This window comes from Pleurodeles waltl, chromosome 8 (assembly GCF_031143425.1).
Source record: "Pleurodeles waltl isolate 20211129_DDA chromosome 8, aPleWal1.hap1.20221129, whole genome shotgun sequence".
Taxonomy (NCBI): Eukaryota; Metazoa; Chordata; class Amphibia; order Caudata; family Salamandridae; genus Pleurodeles; species Pleurodeles waltl.
Genome location: NC_090447.1, coordinates 452,269,068 through 452,295,376, shown reverse-complemented (window position 1 = coordinate 452,295,376; position 26,309 = coordinate 452,269,068). Strand labels below are relative to the sequence as shown.

The window sequence follows — 26,309 nt, the reverse complement described above, 5'->3', positions numbered from 1 at the left end:
TTATGACATTCGGGGCAGAAGCGGAATGGGGTCCGTTCCAGTAGCCTTGAAGACGCACGTGGTTGGACCGACCAGGCCCCGCCGGGGAATCGAAAACCCCGAAGGGCCACCGGAGCTCTTCCGAAATCGGTGTCGATCTGTTGTAACTAACCCGATACCGAACGCAAACAATACCGTCGATTTTTCCGAGATTTTAACTAACTTTCCGAACCGAGACGCGGAGCGAAAAGGAACACGTCCTAACCCGATGGCGGAAAGAAAACAATCTAAGATGTAGTCGACGCCCATGCGCAATGGAGCCGAAAGGGGAGGAGTCCCTCGATCTCGTGACTCGAAAAAGGACTTCTTCGAAGAAAAACAACTTGTAGCACTCCGAGCCCAACACTAGATGGCAGGATGTGCACAGCATGTGTATCTGCAGCTACACATGCCATTATATATATATATATATATATATATATATATATATATATATATATATATATATATACACACACACACACTTTATTTTTATTTTTTTTACACATTGCCTCCGAGATACGACCAAGCTACCAAAGGGATGAGCAGGGGTTATCTTAGCTGTGTCACTCCCTTACCCTAACTAAAGTGAGGGTCCCTACTTGGACAGGGTGCAAACCACTGCCAACTAGAGACCCAATTTCTAACAATTTTACATTATCATCGGCTGGCAGACAGCAGAGCTTGATAATTGGCAGTGCTCGACTCAGATGTATGAACCAGGGTCAGGAACAGAGGTTAAGAATTGAAGCACAGAGGTATTTAACGTTTAAATAAAAGTCTTTGTCAATCCACTATTGGAATGTGAGAACAACATGATGTTTCTGAATGCTTTAATATGGGAGGAAACTAAAATGAAGACTTAGTCATTAAGTTAACTCTTCATTTTAATTTTCTCGGATTTCAAAGTTTCACATTGGCCAGCAGACAATGTGCCATATTTATCACTGAGAAATACAGCATTTGTTTTTAATGGAAGAAATTTAAAATGAAGAAAACTGTTTCTATGAAACATTAGGTCTTAATGTTTTTTCTCTTTTTTATTAAGCCAATGACATCTTAATTTGTTTTTATGAAGCATGTTTCTGGACTTTAAATTCCTCACATTCAAACAAACGGCTGTATGATTCCCTTATAAATATGGTACTGCATGTACAGGGCACTGAGATCAAAACGCCGACAGTTTCTAAATGTGACACTTTAAATTAGGAGAAAATTAAAATAATGGCTCTTACGGAATACATTTAAACAAAGTTAACTCTTCAGTTTAATTGTCTCATTTCAAAGTGTCACATTTTCACAAGGCAGGCATCTCGCTCAGAGGCTGGTAGACACACTGCCATATTTACTGAAACAGCCATTTTTTGTTCAAGAAATAGAAGAAATTTAAAGTGCAGAAAAATGTTACATATTATGAACATTTTTGCAGAACAGTTTTCTGCACTGTACATTTCTTTGATTTTAAAAATGGTGTTTGTATGTTTGTGTCAAACACTTAGCAGTGCTGCATATGGTGAAAGTTATGTTCAGTGCCACAACTACATACAACACAGGTTCTGTAGGAAGTTGGCTCTGTATGTGCCATTTCAAAGTAAGGAATAGCATGCACAGAGTCCAAGGGTTCCCCTTAGAGGTAAAATAGTGGTAAAAATAGATAATACTAATGCTCTATTTTGTGGTAGTGTGGTCGAGCAGTAGGCTTATCCAAGGAGTAGTGTTAAGCATTTGTTGTACATACACATAGACAATAAATGAGGTACACACACTCAGAGACAAATCCAGCCAATAGGTTTTGTTATAGAAAAATATCTTTTCTTAGTTTATTTTAAGAACCACAGGTTCAAATTTAACATGTAATATCTTGTTTGAAAGGTATTGCAGGTAAGTACATTAGGAACTTTGAATCATTTCAATTGCATGTATAATTTTCAAGTTATTCACAAATAGCTATTTCAAAAGTGGACACAGTGCAATTTTCACAGTTCCTGGGGGAGGTAAGTTTTTGTTAGTTTTACCAGGTAAGTAAGACACTTACAGGGTTCAGTTCTTGGTCCAAGGTAGCCCACCGTTGGGGGTTCAGAGCAACCCCAAAGTCACCACACCAGCAGCTCAGGGCCGGTCAGGTGCAGAGTTCAAAGTGGTGCCCAAAACGCATAGGCTTCAATGGAGAGAAGGGGGTGCCCCGGTTCCAGTCTGCCAGCAGGTAAGTACCCGCGTCTTCGGAGGGCAGACCAGGGGGGTTTTGTAGGGCACCGGGGGGGGACACAAGCCCACACAGAAATTTCACCCTCAGCGGCGCGGGGGCGGCCGGGTGCAGTGTTAGAACAAGCGTCGGGTTCGCAATGGAAGTCAATGGGAGATCAAGGGATCTCTTCAGCGCTGCAGGCAGGCAAGGGGGGCTTCCTCGGGGAAACCTCCACTTGGGCAAGGGAGAGGGACTCCTGGGGGTCACTTCTGCAGTGAAAGTCCGGTCCTTCAGGTCCTGGGGGCTGCGGGTGCAGGGTCTTTCCCAGGCGTCGGGACTTAGGTTTCAGAGAGTCGCGGTCAGGGGAAGCCTCGGGATTCCCTCTGCAGGCGGCGCAGTGGGGGCTCAGGGGGGACAGGTTTTGGTACTCACAGTCGTAGAGTAGTCCGGGGGTCCTCCCTGAGGTGTTGGTTCTCCACCAGCCGAGTCGGGGTCGCCGGGTGCAGTGTTGCAAGTCTCACGCTTCTTGCGGGGAGATTGCAGGGTTCTTTAAAGCTGCTCCTTTGGATAAAGTTGCAGTCTTTTTGGAGCAGGTCCGCTGTCCTCGGGAGTTTCTTGTCGTCGTCGAAGCAGGGCAGTACTCAGAGGAGTCAGAGGTCGCTGGTCCCTTTGGAAGGCGTCGCTGGAGCAGAGTTCTTTGGAAGGCAGGAGACAGGCCGGTGAGTTTCTGGAGCCAAGGCAGTTGTTGTCTTCTGGTCTTCCTCTGCAGGGGTTTTCAGCTGGGCAGTCCTTCTTCTTGTAGTTGCAGGAATCTAATTTTCTAGGGTTCAGGGTAGCCCTTAAATACTAAATTTAAGGGCGTGTTTAGGTCTGGGGGGTTAGTAGCCAATGGCTACTAGCCCTGAGGGTGGGTACACCCTCTTTGTGCCTCCTCCCAAGGGGAGGGGGTCACAATCCTAACCCTATTGGGGGAATCCTCCATCTGCAAGATGGAGGATTTCTAAAAGTTAGAGTCACCTCAGCTCAGGACACCTTAGGGGCTGTCCTGACTGGCCAGTGACTCCTCCTTGTTGCTTTCTTTGTTCCCTCCAGCCTTGCCGCCAAAAGTGGGGGCCGTGGCCGGAGGGGGCGGGCAACTCCACTAAGCTGGAGTGCCCTGCTGGGCTGTGACAAAGGGGTGAGCCTTTGAGGCTCACCGCCAAGTGTTACAGCTCCTGCCTGGGGGAGGTGTTAGCATCTCCACCCAGTGCAGGCTTTGTTACTGGCCTCAGAGTGACAAAGGCACTCTCCCCATGGGGCCAGCAACATGTCTCTAGTGTGGCAGGCTGCTGGAACTAGTCAGCCTACACAGACAGTCGGTTAAGTTTCAGGGGGCACCTCTAAGGTGCCCTCTGTGGTGTATTTTACAATAAAATGTACACTGGCATCAGTGTGCATTTATTGTGCTGAGAAGTTTGATACCAAACTTCCCAGTTTTCAGTGTAGCCATTATGGTGCTGTGGAGTTCGTGTTTGACAAACTCCCAGACCATATACTCTTATGGCTACCCTGCACTTACAATGTCTAAGGTTTTGTTTAGACACTGTAGGGGTACCATGCTCATGCACTGGTACCCTCACCTATGGTATAGTGCACCCTGCCTTAGGGCTGTAAGGCCTGCTAGAGGGGTGACTGACCTATACTTGCATAGGCAGTGAGAGGCTGGCATGGCACCCTGAGGGGAGTGCCATGTCGACTTACTCGTTTTGTTCTCACTAGCACACACAAGCTGGCAAGCAGTGTGTCTGTGCTGAGTGAGAGGTCTCCAGGGTGGCATAAGACATGCTGCAGCCCTTAGAGACCTTCCTTGGCATCAGGGCCCTTGGTACTAGAAGTACCAGTTACAAGGGACTTATCTGGATGCCAGCGTCTGCCAATTGTGGATACAAAAGTACAGGTTAGGGAAAGAACACTGGTGCTGGGGCCTGGTTAGCAGGCCTCAGCACACTTTCAATTGTAAACATAGCATCAGCAAAGGCAAAAAGTCAGGGGGCAACCATGCCAAGGAGGCATTTCCTTACACAACCCCCCCCAAACGAAAGAGGATGAGACTAACCTTTCCCAAGAGAGTCTTCATTTTCTAAGTGGAAGAACCTGGAAAGGCCATCTGCATTGGCCTGGGCAGTCCCAGGTCTGTGTTCCACTATAAAGTCCATTCCCTGTAGGGAGATGGACCACCTCAACAGTTTAGGATTTTCACCTTTCATTTGCATCAGCCATTTGAGAGGTCTGTGGTCAGTTTGAACTAGGAAGTGAGTCCCAAAGAGGTATGGTCTCAGCTTCTTCAGGGACCAAACCACAGCAAAGGCCTCCCTCTCAATGGCACTCCAACGCTGCTCCCTGGGGAGTAACCTCCTGCTAATGAAAGCAACAGTCTGGTCAAGGCCATCATCATTTGTTTGGGACAAAACTGCCCCTATCCCATGTTCAGAGGCATCTGTCTGCACAATGAACTGCTTAGAATAATCTGGAGCTTTTAGAACTGGTGCTGAGCACATTGCTTGTTTCAGGGTGTCAAAGGCCTGTTGGCATTCCACAGTCCAGTTCACTTTCTTGGGCATTTTCTTGGAGGTGAGTTCAGTGAGGGCTGTCACAATGGATCCATATCCCTTCACAAACCTCCTGTAATACCCAGTCAAGCCAAGGAATGCCCTGACTTGAGTCTGGGTTTTTAGAGCTACCCAGTCCAGAATAGTCTGGATCTTGGGTTGGAGTGGCTGAACTTGGCCTCCACCTACAAGGTGGCCCAAGTAAACCACAGTTCCCTGCCCTATCTGGCATTTGGATGCCTTGATAGAGAGGCCTGCAGATTGCAGAGCCTTCAAAACCTTCTTCAGGTGGACCAGGTGATCCTGCCAGGTGGAGCTAAAGACAGCAATATCATCAAGATAAGCTGTGCTAAAGGACTCCAAACCAGCAAGGACTTGATTCACCAACCTTTGGAAGGTGGCAGGGGCATTCTTTAAACCAAAGGGCATAACAGTAAACTGATAATGCCCATCAGGTGTGGAGAATGCTGTTTTCTCTTTTGCTCCAGGTGCCATTTTTATTTGCTAGTACCCTGCTGTCAAGTCAAAGGTACTTAAGAATTTGGCAGCACCTAATTTGTCTATGAGCTCATCAGCTCTAGGAATTGGATGGGCGTCTGTCTTGGTGACAGAGTTGAGCCCTCTGTAGTCCACACAAAACCTCATCTCTTTCTTTCCATCTTTGGTGTGAGGTTTGGGGACTAAGACCACTGGGCTAGCCCAGGGGCTGTCAGAGCGCTCAATTACTCCCAATTCCAGCATCTTGTGGACTTCCACCTTGATGCTTTCCTTAACATGGTCAGACTGTCTAAAGATTTTGTTTTTGACAGGCATGCTGTCTCCTGTGTCCACCTCATGGGTACACAGGTGTGTGTGACCAGGGGTTAGGGAGAAGAGTTCAGGAAACTGCTGTAGGACTCTCCTACAATCAGCTTGCTGTTGGCTAGAGAGGGTGTCTGAGTAGATCACTCCATCTACTGAGCCATCTTTTGGGTCTGATGACAGAAGATCAGGGAGAGGTTCACTCTCTGCCTCCTGATCCTCATCTGTTACCATCAACAGATTCACATCAGCCCTGTCATGGAAGAGCTTAAGGCGGTTCACATGGATCACCCTCTTGGGGCTCCTGCTTGTGCCCAGGTCCACCAGGTAGGTGACCTGACTCTTCCTTTCTAGAACTGGGTAAGGGCCACTCCATTTGTCCTGAAGTGCCCTGGGAGCCACAGGCTCCAGAACCCAGACTTTCTGCCCTGGTTGGAACTCAACCATTGCAGCCTTTTGGTCATACCAAAACTTCTGGAGCTGTTGGCTGGCCTCAAGGTTTTTGCTTGCCTTTTCCATGTACTCTGCCATTCTAGAGCGAAGGCCAAGTATATAGTCCACTATGTCTTGTTTAGGCTCATGAAGAGGTCTCTCCCAGCCTTCTTTAACAAGAGCAAGTGGTCCCCTTACAGGGTGGCCAAACAGACGTTCAAAGGGCGAGAATCCTACTCCCTTCTGTGGCACCTCTCTGTAAGCGAAAAGCAGACATGGCAAGAGGACATCCCATCTCCTTTTGAGCTTTTCTGGGAGCCCCATGATCATGCCTTTTAATGTCTTGTTGAATCTCTCAACTAAGCCATTAGTTTGTGGATGGTATGGTGTAGTGAATTTTTAAGTCACTCCACACTCATTCCACATGTGTTTTAGGTATGCTGACATGAAGTTGGTACCTCTGTCAGACACCACCTCCTTAGGGAAAACCACTCTGGTAAAGATACCAATGAGGGCCTTGGCTACTGCAGGGGCAGTAGTCGACCTAAGGGGAATAGCTTCAGGATACCTAGTAGCATGATCCACTACTACTAGGATGTACATATTTCCTGAGGCTGTGGGAGGTTCTAGTGGACCAACTATGTCCACACCCACTCTTTCAAAGGGGACCCCCACCACTGGAAGTGGAATGAGGGGGGCCTTTGGGTGCCCACCTGTCTTACCACTGGCTTGACAGGTGGGGAAGGAGAGGCAAAACTCCTTAACCTTCTGGGACATATTGGGCCAGTAGAAGTGGGTGACTAACCTCTCCCACGTCTTGGTTTGTCCCAAATGCCCAGCAAGGGGAATATCATGGGCTAAGGTCAGAATAAACTCTCTGAACGACTGAGGCACTACCACTCTCCTAGTGGCACCAGGTTTGGGGTCTCTGGCCTCAGTGTACAGGAGTCCATCTTCCCAATAGACCCTATGTGTTCCATTTTTCTTGCCCTTGGACTCTTCAGCAGCTTGCTGCCTAAGGCCTTCAAGAGAGGGACAGGTTTCTTGTCCCTTACACAGCTCCTCCCTTGAGGGTCCCCCTGGGCCTAAGAGCTCAACCTGATAAGGTTCAAGCTCCAAAGGCTCAGTTCCCTCAGAGGGCAGAACTTCTTCCTGAGAAGAGAGGTTCTCTTTTTCTGACTGTGTTGCAGTTGGTTTCCCAACTGACTTTCCTTTTCTCTTGGTAGGCTGGGCCTTTCTTCCAGACTCCAGCTCTACTTTTTCACCCTGTGCCTTGCATTGTGCTCTTGTTTTTACACACACCAGTTCAGGGATACCCAGCATGGCTGCATGGGTTTTTAGTTCTACCTCAGCCCATGCTGAGGACTCCAGGTCATTTCCAAGCAGACAGTCTACTGGGATGTTTGAGGAGACCACCACCTGTTTCAGGCCTTTGACCCCTCCCCATTCTAAAGTTACCATTGCCATGGGATGTGCTTTAGTCTGATTGTCAGCGTTGGTGACTGTATAGGTTTTTCCAGTCAGGTATTGGCCAGGGGAAACCAGTTTCTCTGTCACCATGGTGACACTGGCACCTGTATCCCTCAGGCCCTCTACACTTGTCCCATTAATAAAGAGCTGCTGCCTGTATTTTTGCATGTTAGGCGGCCAGGCAGCTAGTGTGGCTAAATCCACCCCACCCTCAGAGACTAGAGTAGCTTCAGTGTGGACCCTGATTTGCTCTGGGCACACTGTTGATCCCACTTGGAGACTAGCCATTCCAGTGTTACCTGGATTGGAGTTTGGAGTGGAACTTTTCTTGGGACAGGCCTTGTCTCCAGTTTGGTGTCCAGACTGACTACAGTTTCGACACCAGGCCTTTTTGGGATCAAAGTTTTTACCCTTATACCCAGGATTGTTTTGTGAAGAGGCTCTGGGCCCACCCTCCTGTGCAGGTTTTTGGGGGCCTGTAGAAGACTCTTTACTATTTTTATTTTTGGCTGTCTCACCACCTTTCCCTTGGGGAGGTTTTGTGACCCCTTTCTTTTGGTCACCCCCTGTGGAAGTTTTGGACACCCTTGTCTTGACCCAATGGTCCGCCTTCTTTCCCAATTCTTGGGGAGAAATTGGTCCTAGGTCTACCAGATGCTGATGCAGTTTATCATTGAAACAATTACTTAACAGGTGTTCTTTCACAAATAAATTGTACAGCCCATCATAATTACTTACACCACTGCCTTGAATCCAACCATCTAGTGTTTTTACTGAGTAGTCTACAAAGTCAACCCAGGTCTGGCTCGAGGATTTTTGAGCCCCCCTGAATCTAATCCTATACTCCTCAGTGGAGAATCCAAAGCCCTCAATCAGGGTACCCTTCATGAGGTCATAAGATTCTGCATCTTTTCCAGAGAGTGTGAGGAGTCTATCTGTAGGAAGTTGGCTCTGTATGTGCTATTTCAAAGTAAGGAATAGCATGCACAGAGTCCAAGGGTTCCCCTTAGAGGTAAAATAGTGGTAAAAAATAGATAATACTAATGCTCTATTTTGTGGTAGTGTGGTCGAGCAGTAGGCTTATCCAAGGAGTAGTGTTAAGCATTTGTTGTACATACACATAGACAATAAATGAGGTACACACACTCAGAGACAAATCCAGCCAATAGGTTTTGTTATAGAAAAATATTTTTTCTTAGTTTATTTTAAGAACCACAGGTTCAAATTTAACATGTAATATCTTGTTTGAAAGGTATTGCAGGTAAGTACATTAGGAACTTTGAATCATTTCAATTGCATGTATACTTTTCAAGTTATTCACAAATAGCTACATTAAAAGTGGACACTTAGTGCAATTTTCACAGTTCCTGGGGGAGGTAAGTTTTTGTTAGTTTTACCAGGTAAGTAGGACACTTACAGGGTTCAGTTCTTGGTCCAAGGTAGCCCACCGTTGGGGGTTCAGAGCAACCCCAAAGTCACCACACCAGCAGCTCAGGGCCGGTCAGGTGCAGAGTTCAAAGTGGTGCCCAAAACGCATAGGCTAGAATGGAGAGAAGGGGGTGCCCCGGTTCCGGTCTGCTTGCAGGTAAGTACCCGCGTCTTCGGAGGGCAGACCAGGGGGGTTTTGTAGGGCACCGGGGGGGACACAAGCCCACACAGAAATTTCACCCTCAGCAGCGCGGGGGCGGCCGGGTGCAGTGTAGAAACAAGCGTCGGGTTTGCAATGTTAGTCTATGAGAGATCAACGGATCTCTTCAGCGCTGCAGGCAGGCAAGGGGGGCTTCCTCGTTGAAACCTCCACTTGGGCAAGGGAGAGGGACTCCTGGGGGTCACTCCTCCAGTGAAAGTCCGGTCCTTCAGGTCCTGGGGGCTGCGGGTGCAGGGTCTTTTCCAGGCGTCGGGACTTAGGTTTCAGAGAGTCGCGGTCAGGGGAAGCCTCGGGATTCCCTCTGCAGGCGGCGCTGTGGGGGCTCAGGGGGGACAGGTTTTGGTACTCACAGTCGGAGAGTAGTCCGGGGGTCCTCCCTGAGGTGTTGGTTCTCCACCAGCCGAGTCGGGGTCGCCGGGTGCAGTGTTGCAAGTCTCACGCTTCTTGCGGGGAGTTGCAGGGGTCTTTAAAGCTGCTCCTTGAAAGAAAGTTGCAGTCTTTTTGGAGCAGGTCCGCTGTCCTCTGGAGTTTCTGGTCGTCGTCGAAGCAGGGCAGTCCTCAGAGGATTCAGAGGTCGCTGGTCCCTTTGGAAGGCGTCGCTGGGGCAGAGTTCTTTGGAAGGCAGGAGACAGGCCGGTGAGTTTCTGGAGCCAAGGCAGTTGTTGTCTTCTGGTCTTCCTCTGCAGGGGTTTTCAGCTGGGCAGTCCTTCTTCTTGTTGTCGCAGGAATCTAATTTTCTAGGGTTCAGGGTAGCCCTTAAATACTAAATTTAAGGGCGTGTTTAGGTCTGGGGGGTTAGTAGCCAATGGCTACTAGCCCTGAGGGTGGGTACACCCTCTTTGTGTCTCCTCCCAAGGGGAGGGGGTCACAATCCTAACCCTATTGGGGGAATCCTCCATCTGCAAGATGGAGGATTTCTAAAAGTTAGAGTCACCTCAGCTCAGGACACCTTAGGGGCTGTCCTGACTGGCCAGTGACTCCTCCTTGTTATTCTCATTATTTTCTCCGGCCTTGCCGCCAAAAGTGGGGGCCGGGCCGGAGGGGGCGGGCAACTCCACTAGCTGGAGTGTCCTGCGGTGCTGTGACAAAGGGGTGAGCCTTTGAGGCTCACCGCCAGGTGTTACAGCTCCTGCCTGGGGGAGGTGTTAGCATCTCCACCCAGTGCAGGCTTTGTTACTGGCCTCAGAGTGACAAAGGCACTCTCCCCATGGGGCCAGCAACATGTCTCTAGTGTGGCAGGCTGCTGGAACTAGTCAGCCTACACAGATAGTCGGTTAAGTTTCAGGGGGCACCTCTAAGGTGCCCTCTGGGGTGTATTTTGCAATAAAATGTACACTGGCATCAGTGTGCATTTATTGTGCTGAGAAGTTTGATACCAAACTTCCCAGTTTTCAGTGTAGCCATTATGGTGCTGTGGAGTTCGTGTTTGACAAACTCCCAGACCATATACTCTTATGGCTACCCTGCACTTACAATGTCTAAGGTTTTGTTTAGACACTGTAGGGGTACCATGCTCATGCACTGGTACCCTCACCTATGGTATAGTGCACCCTGCCTTAGGGCTGTAAGGCCTGCTAGAGGGGTGTCTTACCTATACTGCATAGGCAGTGAGAGGCTGGCATGGCACCCTGAGGGGAGTGCCATGTCGACTTACTCGTTTTGTCCTCACTAGCACACACAAGCTGGCAAGCAGTGTGTCTGTGCTGAGTGAGAGGTCTCCAGGGTGGCATAAGACATGCTGCAGCCCTTAGAGACCTTCCTTGGCATCAGGGCCCTTGGTACTAGAAGTACCAGTTACAAGGGACTTATCTGGATGCCAGGGTCTGCCAATTGTGGATACAAAAGTACAGGTTAGGGAAAGAACACTGGTGCTGGGGCCTGGTTAGCAGGCCTCAGCACACTTTCAATTGTAAACATAGCATCAGCAAAGGCAAAAAGTCAGGGGGCAACCATGCCAAGGAGGCATTTCCTTACACTATCCCTACACTTTCCTGTGAACATTTCCCAAAGGAGAACACCCCAGTGAGATCTGTTCACTTTTCTGGTTACACAAGCCCTCTCAAAAGCTGTGAACCATTTGGTGATGTCATCACCATCTTCATATTTAGTTACAATCCCTTTGGGGATTTTCAACATGTCAGGAGAATCTCTGACCCTATTTATGTTGCTGCCACCATTGATGGGTCCTAGGCCCATCTCTTGTCTTTCCCTTTCTATGGCTAGGATCTGTCTTTCCAAAGCCAATCTTTTGGCCATCCTGGCTAACTGGATGTCCTCTTCACTGGAGTTATCCTCAGTGATTTCAGAGTTGTTGGTCCCTCCTGTGAGGGAACCTGCATCTCTGACTATTATTTGTGGAGTCAGGGCTTGAGAAGCCCTGCTCTCCCTAAGTAGGACTGGAGGGGGGGAATTTCCCTCAAAGTCACTATCTTCATCCTCTGTGTTGCCATCCTCAGAGGGGTTGGCTTTTTCAAACTCTGCCAAAAGCTCCTGGAGCTGTACTTTGGTAGGTTTGGAGCCCATTGCTATTTTCTTTAGTTTACAGAGTGACCTTAGCTCTCTCATCTGTAGATGGAGGTAAGGTGTGGTGTCTAGTTCCACCACATTCACATCTGTGCTAGACATTTTGCTTCTAAAAGTTGGAATACTTTTTAAGAATCTAAAACTGGTTCTAGAATCTAATTCAAACTTTTACAAACTTTTAAACTCTAAAAGAAATGCTAAACAGGATCTAACACAAGGCCCTAGCAGGTCTTTTAAGAATTTAGAAAACTTTTCAAATTGCAAAAATCAATTTCTAATGACAATTTTGGAATTTGTCGTGTGATCAGGTATTGGCTGAGTAGTCCAGCAAATGCAAAGTCTTGTACCCCACCGCTGATCCACCAATGTAGGAAGTTGGCTCTGTATGTGCTATTTCAAAGTAAGGAATAGCATGCACAGAGTCCAAGGGTTCCCCTTAGAGGTAAAATAGTGGTAAAAATAGATAATACTAATGCTCTATTTTGTGGTAGTGTGGTCGAGCAGTAGGCTTATCCAAGGAGTAGTGTTAAGCATTTGTTGTACATACACATAGACAATAAATGAGGTACACACACTCAGAGACAAATCCAGCCAATAGGTTTTGTATAGAAAAATATCTTTTCTTAGTTTATTTTAAGAACCACAGGTTCAAATTTAACATGTAATATCTTGTTTGAAAGGTATTGCAGGTAAGTACATTAGGAACTTTGAATCATTTCAATTGCATGTATACTTTTCAAGTTATTCACAAATAGCTATTTCAAAAGTGGACACAGTGCAATTTTCACAGTTCCTGGGGGAGGTAAGTTTTGGTTAGTTTTACCAGGTAAGTAAGACACTTACAGGGTTCAGTTCTTGGTCCAAGGTAGGCCACCGTTGGGGGTTCAGAGCAACCCCAAAGTCACCACACCAGCAGCTCAGGGCCGGTCAGGTGCAGAGTTCAAAGTGGTGCCCAAAACGCATAGGCTTCAATGGAGAGAAGGGGGTGCCCCGGTTCCAGTCTGCCAGCAGGTAAGTACCCGCGTCTTCGGAGGGCAGACCAGGGGGGTTTTGTAGGGCACCGGGGGGGGGACACAAGCCCACACAGAAATTTCACCCTCAGCGGCGCGGGGGCGGCCGGGTGCAGTGTTAGAACAAGCGTCGGGTTCGCAATGGAAGTCAATGGGAGATCAAGGGATCTCTTCAGCGCTGCAGGCAGGCAAGGGGGGGCTTCCTCTGGGAAACCTCCACTTGGGCAAGGGAGAGGGACTCCTGGGGGTCACTTCTGCAGTGAAAGTCCGGTCCTTCAGGTCCTGGGGGCTGCGGGTGCAGGGTCTTTCCCAGGCGTCGGGACTTAGGTTTCAGAGAGTCGCGGTCAGGGGAAGCCTCGGGATTCCCTCTGCAGGCGGCTCAGTGGGGGCTCAGGGGGGACAGGTTTTGGTACTCACAGTCGTAGAGTAGTCCGGGGGTCCTCCCTGAGGTGTTGGTTCTCCACCAGCCGAGTCGGGGTCGCCGGGTGCAGTGTTGCAAGTCTCACGCTTCTTGCGGGGAGATTGCAGGGTTCTTTAAAGCTGCTCCTTTGGATAAAGTTGCAGTCTTTTTGGAGCAGGTCCGCTGTCCTCAGGAGTTTCATGTCGTCGTCGAAGCAGGGCAGTCCTCAGAGGAGTCAGAGGTCGCTGGTCCCTTTGGAAGGCGTCGCTGGAGCAGAGTTCTTTGGAAGGCAGGAGACAGGCCGGTGAGTTTCTGGAGCCAAGGCAGTTGTTGTCTTCTGGTCTTCCTCTGCAGGGGTTTTCAGCTGGGCAGTCCTTCTTCTTGTAGTTGCAGGAATCTAATTTTCTAGGGTTCAGGGTAGCCCTTAAATACTAAATTTAAGGGCGTGTTTAGGTCTGGGGGGTTAGTAGCCAATGGCTACTAGCCCTGAGGGTGGGTACACCCTCTTTGTGCCTCCTCCCAAGGGGAGGGGGTCACAATCCTAACCCTATTGGGGGAATCCTCCATCTGCAAGATGGAGGATTTCTAAAAGTTAGAGTCACCTCAGCTCAGGACACCTTAGGGGCTGTCCTGACTGGCCAGTGACTCCTCCTTGTTGCTTTCTTTGTTCCGTCCAGCCTTGCCGCCAAAAGTGGGGGCCGTGGCCGGAGGGGGCGGGCAACTCCACTAAGCTGGAGTGCCCTGCTGGGCTGTGACAAAGGGGTGAGCCTTTGAGGCTCACCGCCAGGTGTTACAGCTCCTGCCTGGGGGAGGTGTTAGCATCTCCACCCAGTGCAGGCTTTGTTACTGGCCTCAGAGTGACAAAGGCACTCTCCCCATGGGGCCAGCAACATGTCTCTAGTGTGGCAGGCTGCTGGAACTAGTCAGCCTACACAGACAGTCGGTTAAGTTTCAGGGGGCACCTCTAAGGTGCCCTCTGTGGTGTATTTTACAATAAAATGTACACTGGCATCAGTGTGCATTTATTGTGCTGAGAAGTTTGATACCAAACTTCCCAGTTTTCAGTGTAGCCATTATGGTGCTGTGGAGTTCGTGTTTGATAAACTCCCAGACCATATACTCTTATGGCTACCCTGCACTTACAATGTCTAAGGTTTTGTTTAGACACTGTAGGGGTACCATGCTCATGCACTGGTACCCTCACCTATGGTATAGTGCACCCTGCCTTAGGGCTGTAAGGCCTGCTAGAGGGGTGACTGACCTATACTTGCATAGGCAGTGAGAGGCTGGCATGGCACCCTGAGGGGAGTGCCATGTCGACTTACTCGTTTTGTTCTCACTAGCACACACAAGCTGGCAAGCAGTGTGTCTGTGCTGAATGAGAGGTCTCCAGGGTGGCATAAGACATGCTGCAGCCCTTAGAGACCTTCCTTGGCATCAGGGCCCTTGGTACTAGAAGTACCAGTTACAAGGGACTTATCTGGATGCCAGGGTCTGCCAATTGTGGATACAAAAGTACAGGTTAGGGAAAGAACACTGGTGCTGGGGCCTGGTTAGCAGGCCTCAGCACACTTTCAATTGTAAACATAGCATCAGCAAAGGCAAAAAGTCAGGGGGCAACCATGCCAAGGAGGCATTTCCTTACAGGTTCTCAGTCACCCATAAACATAAATGCCATTCTGTCACATACATGTTCACCCTTCCCATAGACCACGCTCTCACTGACACGACAGCCCTGTCAAAGTATTTTGTTCAAACCATAGTATCTGGCTCTATGGACATTAGGTTTGAAGTCAATGAAGCTGCGTGTGGGGTATCTGGTAACAATGTGCGAGCTACCTGGCTTTCTGTAGCTCATAGTGATTACCACTGATGTAGCTTTTGTTATAGAAAAGGTTGGATACCCCTGCTGTAAATAGTTCAAGGTCTTTTAAAGATCTACAGAGAGCTCCCAGGTTGGTCAGACTTCAGCTGCAATACCACCTATAAATGAGGGGTTAGAAGAGTAGGTATTGATTTTTGTGGAAAGAAAACCAGAAGAGGTTCATGATTTTATTGCCAAGCAAACTCAGAGAAGTCAATCAAATAAGGTCACTCGATGTAACCCTCATGAATGCCAGTTGTGATTCTGAGTTACCTTTATCATCTGCCTTGTTCAGAGTAACTCCAATGCATCGTCAGTCAGAAGAACGATTTACTTACCTTCGGTAACGACTTTTCTGGTAAATACATTAGCTACTTGTGGATTCCTCACCTAATGAATACTCCCATTGCGCCAGCACTCGACGGAAATCTTCTTCCTAGCTTCTGCACGTCGACGAGGACGTCACATTTGCCCACACGACGCCGTCTGACGTCATACAGGCAATAAGAGGTCCTCGCTGACGTGCCGACGTCAGTACCAACATTTTTTACGTGCCTGAGAATAATAATCCATTGAGATGAAAGAACAATAGCAATATTTAATGACATTTCAAACAAATACATCATTCTGAAAAGTCGGTCTACCAAAAAATATATATATATATATTTTTTTTTTTCCAAGAACAAGTAAATAAATATATGAACTATATATATATATATATATATATATATATATATATATATATATATATATATATATATATAAATATATATACACACACACACATATATAAGCATATCTACATGATATATACCAATCCTCAAAACCAAGAGGAGCACACTCAGGAATTACTTGGTTAGAGCAAACAGGCAACAGGGAGGCGGGTGGGACCGTGAGGAATCCAAAGGTAGCTAATGTATCCACCTGAAAAGTCGTTACCGAAGGTAAGTAACTCGTTCTTTTGATGGATACAACTACCTGTGGATTCCTCACCTAATGAATAGAGTCCCAAAGCAGTACCGCACTCGGTGGTGGGTGCCTGAATGGTCAAACCAAGAAACCCTGCAGCACTGACCGTGCAAAATGGCCGTCCCGTCTGACTTCAGAGTCCAAGCAGTAATGTTTCGCAAAAAGTGTGATGGACGACCAAGTTGCGGCCTTGCAGATGTCGACCACAGGAACACCTCTAGCCAAGGCCGAGGAGGCCGACTTAGCTCTAGTGGAATGATCTCTTATACCATCAGGGGGATCCTTCTTTGCTAAAGAGTAACACATTTTAATGCAAAGAACAACCCGCCTGGAGAGTGTTATCTTGTGGACTGCCTTTCCTCTCCTCTTTCCCACGTAACCGATGAAAAGCTGATCCTCCAGCCTGAAATCCTTTGTCCTATGTAAAAGCTTAATGCCCTCTTTGGGTCCAAGCGGTGTAGTCTCTCTTCTTCCTTTGAAGGATGAGGCGGAGGATAAAACGTGGAAAGAGTAATTGTCTGGGCCAAATGAAAGGGTGAAACAACCTTCGGAAGGAAAGCAGCCTTGGTCCTCAACACAACCTTATCCCCATAAATGTTGTATAAGGGGGTTTTACCGATAGAGCCTGCAACTCACTCACTCTCCTTGCAGATGTTATAGCAACCAGGAAAACTGTTTTAAGAACTAACAATCTTATGGGGCAAGAATGCATAGGCTCAAAAGGGGACCCCATGAGGAAAGTTAGGACCAAAGACAAATCCCATTGAGGCATAACGAAAGGATTTGGAGGACATTTATTCATAAGGCCCTTTAAGAATCTAAGTACTATAGGAGATTTAAATAACGAAGGCTGGTCTGGAAGACAAATAAAGGCTGACAAGGCAGACAAGTAACCCTTAACAGTAGCCACTGCACAACCCCTCTGTGCTAAAGACAAAGCAAAAGATAAAACATCCGACAAATGAGCACTATAAGTGATCAATCAGCCTCTCTCCACACCATACCACAAATTTAGACCACCTATTAGCGTAGATAGATTTAGCGGAGTGTCGCCTGGACGCTAAGATAACATCCACTACATCAGGCGGGAGAGAAAAGGAACTCAGGTTGCCCCGCTCAATCTCCAGGCATGAAGGTGCAGGCTCTAGAGGTTGGGGTATAAAACCTGCCCCTGCGACTGCGAGAGGAGGTCTGCCCTGAGAGGAAAACGGAGCGGAGGGCACAGTGAGAGTTGGAGAAGATCGGAATACCAAACCCTCCTTGGCCAATCCGGAGCAATTAAGATTACTTGGGCCCGGTCTTGGCGAATTTTCCTCAACACTCGAGGAATCAAGGGTATGGGGGGGAAACGCATAAAGCAACTGGTCGCACCAGGTTCTCTGAAACGCGTCCCCCAACGCTCCTTGCACCGGATACCGGAGGCTGCAGAATAACGGGCAGTGCGAGTTCTCCCGGGTGGCAAACAGATCTATCTTAGGAAACCCCCCACATCTGGAAGATTAGACAGACTTGATCTGGATGGAGACGCCACTCGTGGTCGGCCGAGAAATGTCGACTGAGACTGTCCGCACGTACATTCAAGACACCGGCAGGATAATTTGCTACCAAGCAAATCTGATGGTCCTTTGCCCAGGGCCATAGCCGAAGAGCTTCTCTGCAGAGAAGGTACGACCCCACTCCTCCCGGTTTGTTTATATACCACATTGCAGTAGTATTGTCCGTCAGGACCTGAACCGACTGACCGCAAAGGGATGGGAGGAAGGCCTTGAGAGCCAGACGTACAGCCCGTAACTCTAACAGATTGATATGAAACATCTGTTCCTCTGGAGACCAAAGCCCTTTGATCTCCAGGTCCCCCAGATGAGCTCCCCACCCTAGAGTGGAAGCATCCGTTATAACCGTGGTCACTGGTGGAGGCTGCGTGAACGGCCTTCCCCGGGAAAGATTCTCGCCCGCAATCCACCACTTCAAATCAGTGGCAGCATCTCTGGAGATCTTTACAGAACCTTCGAGATCTCCTTTGTGTTGAGACCACTGCCCTCGGAGGCACCACTGAAGAGCCCTCATGTGCCAGCGAGCATGCGTGACCAACAGTATGCAGGAGGCAAACCGACCGAGCAGACGAAGGACCTTGAGGACTGGAATGACCGCTCCACTTTGAAACATTGGAACCAACGCCTGAATGTCTTGAATCCGCTGGGGCAGAGGAAAGGCTTGATTCAATGTTGTATCCAGTACTGCCCATATGAACAGGCGGCGCTGAGAGGGCTCTAGGTGAGATTTGGGCACATTCACCGAAAAGCCCAGGTCGAACAACAACTGGGTTGTCGACTGTAGATGATGCAACACAAGCTCCGGGGACTTGGCTTTGATCAACCAGTCGTCCAGGTACGAGAATACTGCTATCCCCTTCCTTCTGAGCTCTGCTGCAACCACCGACATCACCTTCGTGAAGACTCGAGGTGCTGAAGTAAGACCAAACGGGAGGACCGCAAACTGATAGTGCTGCGACCCCAGCACAAACCGGAGATACTTCCTGTGCGACTTGAGTATCGGGATATGAAAGTAAGCATCCTGCAAGTCGACAGACACCATCCAATCTCCCTTGTTCAACGCCAAAAGCACCTGAGCTAGGGTCAGCATCTTGAACTTTTCCTGTTTGAGGAACCAATTCAAAATCCTCAGGTCCAGGATTGGTCTCAACCGACCATCCTTCTTGGGAATCAGGAAGTACCTTGAGTAACAACCTTGCCCCTTTTCCTGCTCTGGAACCAACTCCACCGCGCCCTTTGAAAGGAGGACTTGAACCTCCTGTTCTAACAACAGGAGGTGTTCTTCTGAACAATAAAATGGGCAGGGCGGGATGGGGGCGGAAACTCCCGAAAGGGAAGGGTGTAGCCTTTTCCCACAATGCTGGTAACCCAGGAGTCTGATGTGATGGCCTCCCACTTGTGGAGAAAATACAGTAACCTCCCCCCTACAGGAGAAGAGTGAGGGGGAATTGGTGGAAGCCTAAGGCTGCTTCCCCTGCTGCACCCCTCCAGAGGAAGAGGAAGAGGCAGAGTGCTGCTGAGAGGCTCCCCTGGTTCGGACCCTACCCCTCCCTCTAAAAGATCTATAGGAGAGAGAAGAGGTAGGCTGCTGGAATTTCCCCCGAAAGGAGGAGGAGGAGGAGCCACGACCAAATCCTCGAAACCTCCTAAAAAATCTGGAGAAGGCAGAAGAAGTGGCTTGCAATCCTAGCGACTTAGCATGGCCCTGCTCTCCTTAAACCTCTCCAAGGCCGAATCTGCCTTGGCACCAAAGAGCTTGTCCCCATCAACAGGGAGGTCCAGCAGGGTCGACTGTACATCTGATGAAAACCCTGAGTTACGAAGCCAAGCCTGCCTCCTCGTAACTACAGCAGTACCCATTGCTCTAGCCACAGAGTCAGTTGTATCCAACCCAGATTGGATAACCTGAGTTGCAGCAGCTTGAGCGTCCGATACCAGATTCAATAGCCCTTGAGGGTCCTCCGTATGCGTAGATGTAATTTTGTCCATCAGAGCATAAATGTACCTCCCTAAAATACACGTAGCATTGGTGGACTTGAACGCCATGCTACATGCCGAGAACACCTTTTTGGATGCCATGTCCATCTTCTTGGAGTCTCTATCCGATGGCACAGATGGAAAAGACCCAGGCGCAGATCTTGCCGAGCAGGAAGCCTGGACCACCAAGCTTTCAGGTGTTGGATGTCTGGTAAGAAAGCCAGGGTCAGCCGGTGCAGCCCGATATCTCCTAGCCACAGACCTATTGACAGCTGGTGAAGACACCGGCTTCTTCCAGACCTCCAAAACAGGTTTCAGCAGCGCCTCGTTGAACAACAAAAGTGGTTCTGCTAATGTAGAGGCCGGGTGCAACACCTCTGTCAACAGATTCTGCTTCGCCTCAGTCACCGGCAAAGGCAGTTCCAAGAAGTTAGCTGCCTTCCTTATAACAGCATAAAATGTGGCTGCCTCTTCTGTATACTCCCCAGGAGATGACAAGTCCCACTCAGGGGAAGTATCTAGGCCACTAGCCGTATCCAGCCCATGGAGACCCTCACGAGAGTCCTCAATCTCTCCTTCCTCCAGGTTCTGCTGGTACTCCTGTTCTTCCAGGAGACGGAGAGCAAGCATCCTCAAGTGCAGCCTCTCCTCAATCCTCGGCGTCGACATGTCGTCAGCAGATGTCGAAGAACGACGCCTATCTCCGGATCCGTCCGACGCCGGGTCTGCAGGCGCCACAGGTACCTTCGGCGCCGAACTAGGAGTCGGATGGAGAGAAGACTGCTTTGGAGTCGTATAAGGCCTAGACGGCGTCACTGGCCGAAACCCCGAAGCCGCTGGAGCCGAAACTCTTGGAGCTGAAGTCTCTGGAGCCACCGGAGCCGACACCGGCGCCGAGCCCACGTTCCCCAGGGGGAGAACAGGCAGAAAGGGTGCTGGTCGCAGCGGAGCCGGAGCACCCATGTTAAAAGCCAAAGGGCCCGAAGGCCTGGCCGGTGCACCACCTGGAGCCATCTGCTGAAATATGGAGAACATCGCATTTAAAAATGCGGTATTATCGGCTCCAGGGGCCGGAAAAGCCGGGTACTGGGGTGCCTGGATCGAAGGCGACACCGACGCCGGCCTCGACGTCTGTAACGTCGGAGAAAACATTTGAGGCTGTGGAACCTCAAACACTGAAGACGGTTGGCCCGAAGACCCGGGCGAAGTCGGTGAGGATGGAGAAGGCAACGGCGTCGACGGATGGGGAGTGACTGACCTCCCAAGTCTTCCGACGCCGTGTCGATGGCGACCTCGACTGAGACCTCTCTTTACTTGACCGGCGCCATGATTCTCGACGACGCCGGGAGTCCCGATGACACTGATGAGACTTCGGTGACGAGGATTTTCGATGGTGACTCTTCTCCTTCTTTTTCGACTTCGCCATAAAAAGCTTGGCCTTGCGCTCTTTCAGGGCCTTTGGATTCATATGCTGACATGAATCACACCTGCCAACATCATGATCGGAACTTAGACACCAAAAACAGTCAGAATGTGGGTCTGTTACCGACATTTTGCCCCCACACTCACGACAGGGCTTAAAACCGGACTTCCTCTGCGACATTGTAATCTCAGAGAAAAAACACAGCCAAAAAAAAAAAAACACACTAACTGTCGAACAGCAACAGTAGCTCCCTCGAAGATAACCGTTTGAATGGCACGGAAAAAAGGGAACTGACGTCGGCGAGGACCTCTTATTGCCTGTATGACGTCAGACGGCGTCGCGTGGGCAAATGTGACGTCCTCGTCGACGTGCAGAAGCTAGGAAGAAGATTTCCGTCGAGTGCTGGCGCAATGGGAGTATTCATTAGGTGAGGAATCCACAGGTAGTTGTATCCATCAGAATCCTAATTTGATGTCCCCACTGTAACATATTTGAAAAGGTTTATAGGACCAGGTCCACCACATAACAAAGCTGACAAATGCATTACTAGAGAAAATTATCAAGTTTGGCCTTCCTGAAACCCATCCCACACTTTTTAAGAGTAGGAAAGCTTGAAGTGGTGTAGCCAGGAGTTCACTGGTGGAATAACGGCAGCAACTTCAAGTCTGCATATTCTCAGGTACACATTATCCATCTTACACCACAATGAAAAGGAGCCCATTGCAGAATTTGTGAGATTTGTTTAAATGTGCCATGGTCATACTCCAAGGACCGTGTGTTACATCCTACTCACAAATCTAGGAAATAAATCCTAGTTTGTACTCTGCCTCATCAGACACCTACTTTCTCAGTATGCAATAGTGTCTATTATATGCCAGTACTCAGGCAGTTACAAAACATGCCCAGAAAACATAGCTGACTTTTTTTTTTTTTAAACACAACTATACACAACTACCACTATGAAGATAATTAAATACCTATATCAATTACAGACCTTCAGCAGCCTCGGCAGCCTCTCCAGTTTCTTCTGAGGCAACAGCAGGAGCTACAGCTATTTTGGGCGTTGGCTCTTTTTTCTGAGAGGCTTCCTCTTGTCCTGGCTTTGGAAGATCCTTTGCTTTTGGCTGTTCAATTTTTAAACTCTCTGCTTCCTCTTTCTCCTTCTGTTTTTTCAGTTTTGCCCGGTCCTCTTCGCGTTTCTTTCGTTCCCGCTCTTTTTTCTCTGCCTTCTTCTGTGCCACAGTTTTCATTTTGAATGAGGATTCATCTTCCTCATCACCACTGTCAGCTTGCTGGAGTGGCTTGCCTTTCTGATTTTTCTTTTGTTCCTTTTTAGTTTGTGGAAACTCATCAGAATCATCACCACTCCCTGCAGAGGAGTCTGGTTTCTTTTGCTCTTTACCTTTTTTAGAAGGAGCTTCATCTTCCTCGGAAAGATCCATCTTGTTGGATTGTTGATTTTTCCCTTTAGGTCTCTTACCAGGTTTATTATTAGAATCACTGTCATCATCAGAAACCTCCTCTTTTGGTTTCTGGGTCTTCTTTGACTTTGTATCTTTGTTGTCCATGTCATCGCTGTCATCGCCATCATTTAAAGTGCTTTTCTTGCCCTTCTGTCCTTTCTTCTTCTTGTCCTGTCTGGGTGGTTGAACAGCAGGTTCTTCGTTTTCTGCTTTCTGACAATATAAAAACAGGAAGTTAAAACCTGTTTACTTGCCACTTCACATCAAAGTGTTAAACTAACCACTCAATTGGCACATTAGAATGTTAACTTCTAGAGAAATGCTGACAAACAAGTTCAACTGTTGGTAACAGCTCAACAATTGTTTAAATTGTTCACAGTTTTTACTTTTAATCTGACAAGTATGGACACAATAATTTGAAGACAAAATCACATCTACAAGGTCTATTATTCACACAATAGTATGTTAAACAATTTGATGGGGGTGGAGTGAAAACCAAGGGACATTACATTTGTACAAAGGTGTTGGGAGTAAGACCACAATGCCCATCAACTAAATTGCTTTGAAGAGACCCTTGTTAAGTCCCCCAAATCACATTCACCTTTGTGTATGTGCCATGAACCTAAGTCTTCGTCGGCCCTTCAAATACAGGGCAGCTCTCAAGATATTCCCGTTCTGCAACTCATTTGAGATGGCACCCAACAAATTCAAGATTAAGGGCATAAACTGGTGGAATGTACAGAGCCCTGGAACGTAGCTCACAAGCCTTGCCCTTGTTCACCTACTATCACTTAAAGTCCAAAACCTGCTAATCTGCAAGTAAATATAATTCATTTGGGGAATTTAGATAACTTCTCTAAACCTTACCACTATTTCCCCATACTAACCACAAAAGGTTCTTATTCACAAATAATTCTGTTCCACAAGTATCCTATACTGCCTAAGAACAATCTCTTTATTAATGGGCATTATCTATTCTCCATATTTGTCGCTTGCTACGCTTTGAAGCTGGATCTTAAGCATGAGGTACAATTGTTGCCCACAAAGTCACGTTGAAGAATTAGCCTAAAGTGATTTAGAAATAATGTGTACCAAAAGACTTACAATCAAAAGGCGGTGATCATAGTCTGTGGAATAGAAAACATAAAGGCTGAGCAATTTGTGAAGTATCAGGAGCCAGTTTATACAGTCAGTGGCACGCTGAAAAAACCAAAACTTCTTAAAGCTTTTCATGAGGAGGATTGTGAGCAGAAGTTGTTACAGCAGAAAAAAATAGTTGTTCCACTTGCGTCATTCAAAAGATAAGACAGACCCGGCAAGTATGGCAACTGTGAGGTGGAATGATAGAAAAAGCATTTGCAAGATAAGTAGGCAGGCAGATCTTTGGATGTACTGAAGCTGATAAAATAAATAAGGTTAATTCAGACGATTTCCAACAGAATTTTATGTAAACTAGTAACTTCAGAAATAACATTGGGAGGGTTCAATCCCACTTCCAGTGACAAGTTTTCATTATTTTGCCTAAGTTGATGGTTTCATGCTATAGGCTTGAATTGCAAATACTTCAAAAAATGTTAATCGTCCCACTAAAAAGGCCATCAATTGTTGCCATAGTAATAGTTTAATAAATTGCACTGGGTTTTTAAGATAGAAGTCACTGAGGTGCAGCACTTCACTAACATGGGGTTAAGCGGACAGGGACAAATAAAAGAAAAGGACTAGCTTTTTGCATTTTTCAAAAATGGCAAAGGACTTACGTCAAACATATTTGTTTTTCATTTTGTGCTATTGGAGTAGCACAGACCTTGCTAAAAAGGGCAATCAAATGCCCTGTTTATAAAACGCTGACTGAATGCAACATCACATTAACTAAGAAACTACTTTTTAGATGGCGGCACAATTTCTGTGGTCTCTACCCTGCACAATGACCCACCACAAGGCGCTACGAGATATCGGCTGTATCAGTGAGAAACTTTGATAATAACTGTGAACTAAAATCAACAAGCACTGGCAAAGCCACAAATTAGGAGGGCTTGGGGCAGCAGAAAAGTGAGCCGGGTGAACTGACTTGGGGGGCTGGAAACAGTGAGGGCAGAGTGGGCCATAACCTCCACTGTGTGAGGCACAATTTTCTAACGGTTAAATCTGCAACATCTTGTGGACCGATACCACTGACTATGGACAGCCCTCCAAGCCAGTGACTACTCCCAGCTGAACTATATCAGCCAATGACTAAAGGGGTGTTTTCAAAAGCCCCTTTCGTATAGGTATTGATGTATATGTGTATGCTACGTGATAGCTTTTGCTGTCTGGTGAGAGCTGAAGGAAAATGGCTCCCTGTTGCAGTTAACCCCCACTTTTTGCCTGATATTGATGCGGACTTGACTGAGAAGTGTGCTGGGACCCTTCTAACCAGGCCCCAGCACCAGTGTTCTTGAACTAAAAATGCACCATTGTTTCCACAACTGGCACACCCCTGGCACACAGATAAGTCCCTTGTAAAAGGTACCAGTGGTACCAAGGGCCCTGCCACCAGGGAAGGTCCCCGAGGGCTGCAGCACATGCTGTGCCACCCTAAGGGACCCCTCACCTAACACATGTACACTGCCATTGCAGAGTGTGTGTGTTGGTGGGGAGAAAAAGGCAAAGTCTACATGGCATCCCACTCAGGATGCCATGCACACAAAATGCTGTCTGTGGCATAGGTAAGTCACCCCTCTAGCAGGCCTTACAGCCCTACAGCAGGGTGCAATATACCACAGGTGAGGGAATAGCTGCATGAGCAATATGCCCCTACAGTGTCTAAGTCCATTCTTAGACATTGTAAGTACAGTGTGGCCATATTAAGTGTACGGTCTGGGAGTTTGTCAAAACAAACTACACAGCTCCATAATGGCTACACTGAATACTGGGAAGTTTGGTACCAAACTTCTCAGAATAATAAGCCCACACTGATGCCAGTGTTGGATTTATTACAAAATGCACACAGAGGGAATCTTAGAAGATGCCCCTGTATTTTACCCAATCCTTCAGTGCAGGACTGAATGGTCTGCGCCAGCCTGCCACGGAGACGAGTTCCTGGGGTGAGAGTCTTTGTGCTCTCTGAGGACAGAAACCAAACCTGCAATGGGTGGAGGTGCTTCTCACCTCCCCCTACAGGGACTGTAATACCTGGCGGTGAGCCTCAAAGGCTCCTGCCTTTTGTTACAACACCTTAGGGCATCCCAGCTAGTGGAGATTCCCGCCCCTCCGGCCACTGCCCCCACTTTTGGTAGCAAGGCAGGAGAGGATAATGAGAAAAACAAGGAGGAGTCACCCACCAGTCAGGACAGCCCCTAAGGTGTCCTGAGCTGAGGTGACCCCTGCCTTTAGAAATCCTCCATCTTGAGTTTGGAGGATTCCCCCAATAGGATTAGGGATGTGCCCCCCGCCCTCAGGGAGGAGGCACAAAGAGGGTGTAGCCACCCCCTAGGACAGTAGCCATCGACTACTGCACTCCTGACCTAAACACACCCCTAAATTCAGTATTTAGGGGTGACCCAGAACCCAGGAAATTAGATTCCTGCATCCTACACAAAGAAGGACTGCTGACCTGAAAGCCCTGCAGAGACAACAGACAACTGACTTGGCTCAAGCCCTACCGGCCTGTCTCAAGACTTAAAGAACCTGCACAGTGATGCATCCGACAGGGACCAGCGACCTCTGAAGCCTCAGAGGACTGCCCTGAACCGAAGGTCCATGAAACTCCCGAGAACAGAGACACTGTTCACCAACAGCAACATTTTTGCAACTTTGAAGCAACTTCTAAAGAACTGACTCTTCCCGCCGGAAGCGTGAGACTTCACACACTGCACCCGAAGCCCCTGGCTCAAGCTCCAGAGAACCAACACTGCAGCGAGGACTCCCAGGCGACTGTGACCTCTTGAGTAACCTGAGACGGCCCCCATGCACCCCCACAGTGAAGCCTGCAGAGAGGATCCAGAGG

At 48.2% G+C, this 26,309-nt stretch overlaps 1 protein-coding gene across 1 annotated transcript in view; it reads right to left on the bottom strand.

Annotated features, from left to right (window-relative positions):
- Nucleotides 1–26,309, bottom strand: part of EIF5B (eukaryotic translation initiation factor 5B) — a 675,161-nt gene that overhangs the window by 582,068 nt on the left and 66,784 nt on the right. The window contains exon 4 of the mRNA XM_069204389.1: nucleotides 21,856–22,537. Coding sequence (XP_069060490.1) covers nucleotides 21,856–22,537 — 682 coding nt within the window. The remainder of the gene's footprint in view (nucleotides 1–21,855; nucleotides 22,538–26,309) is intronic.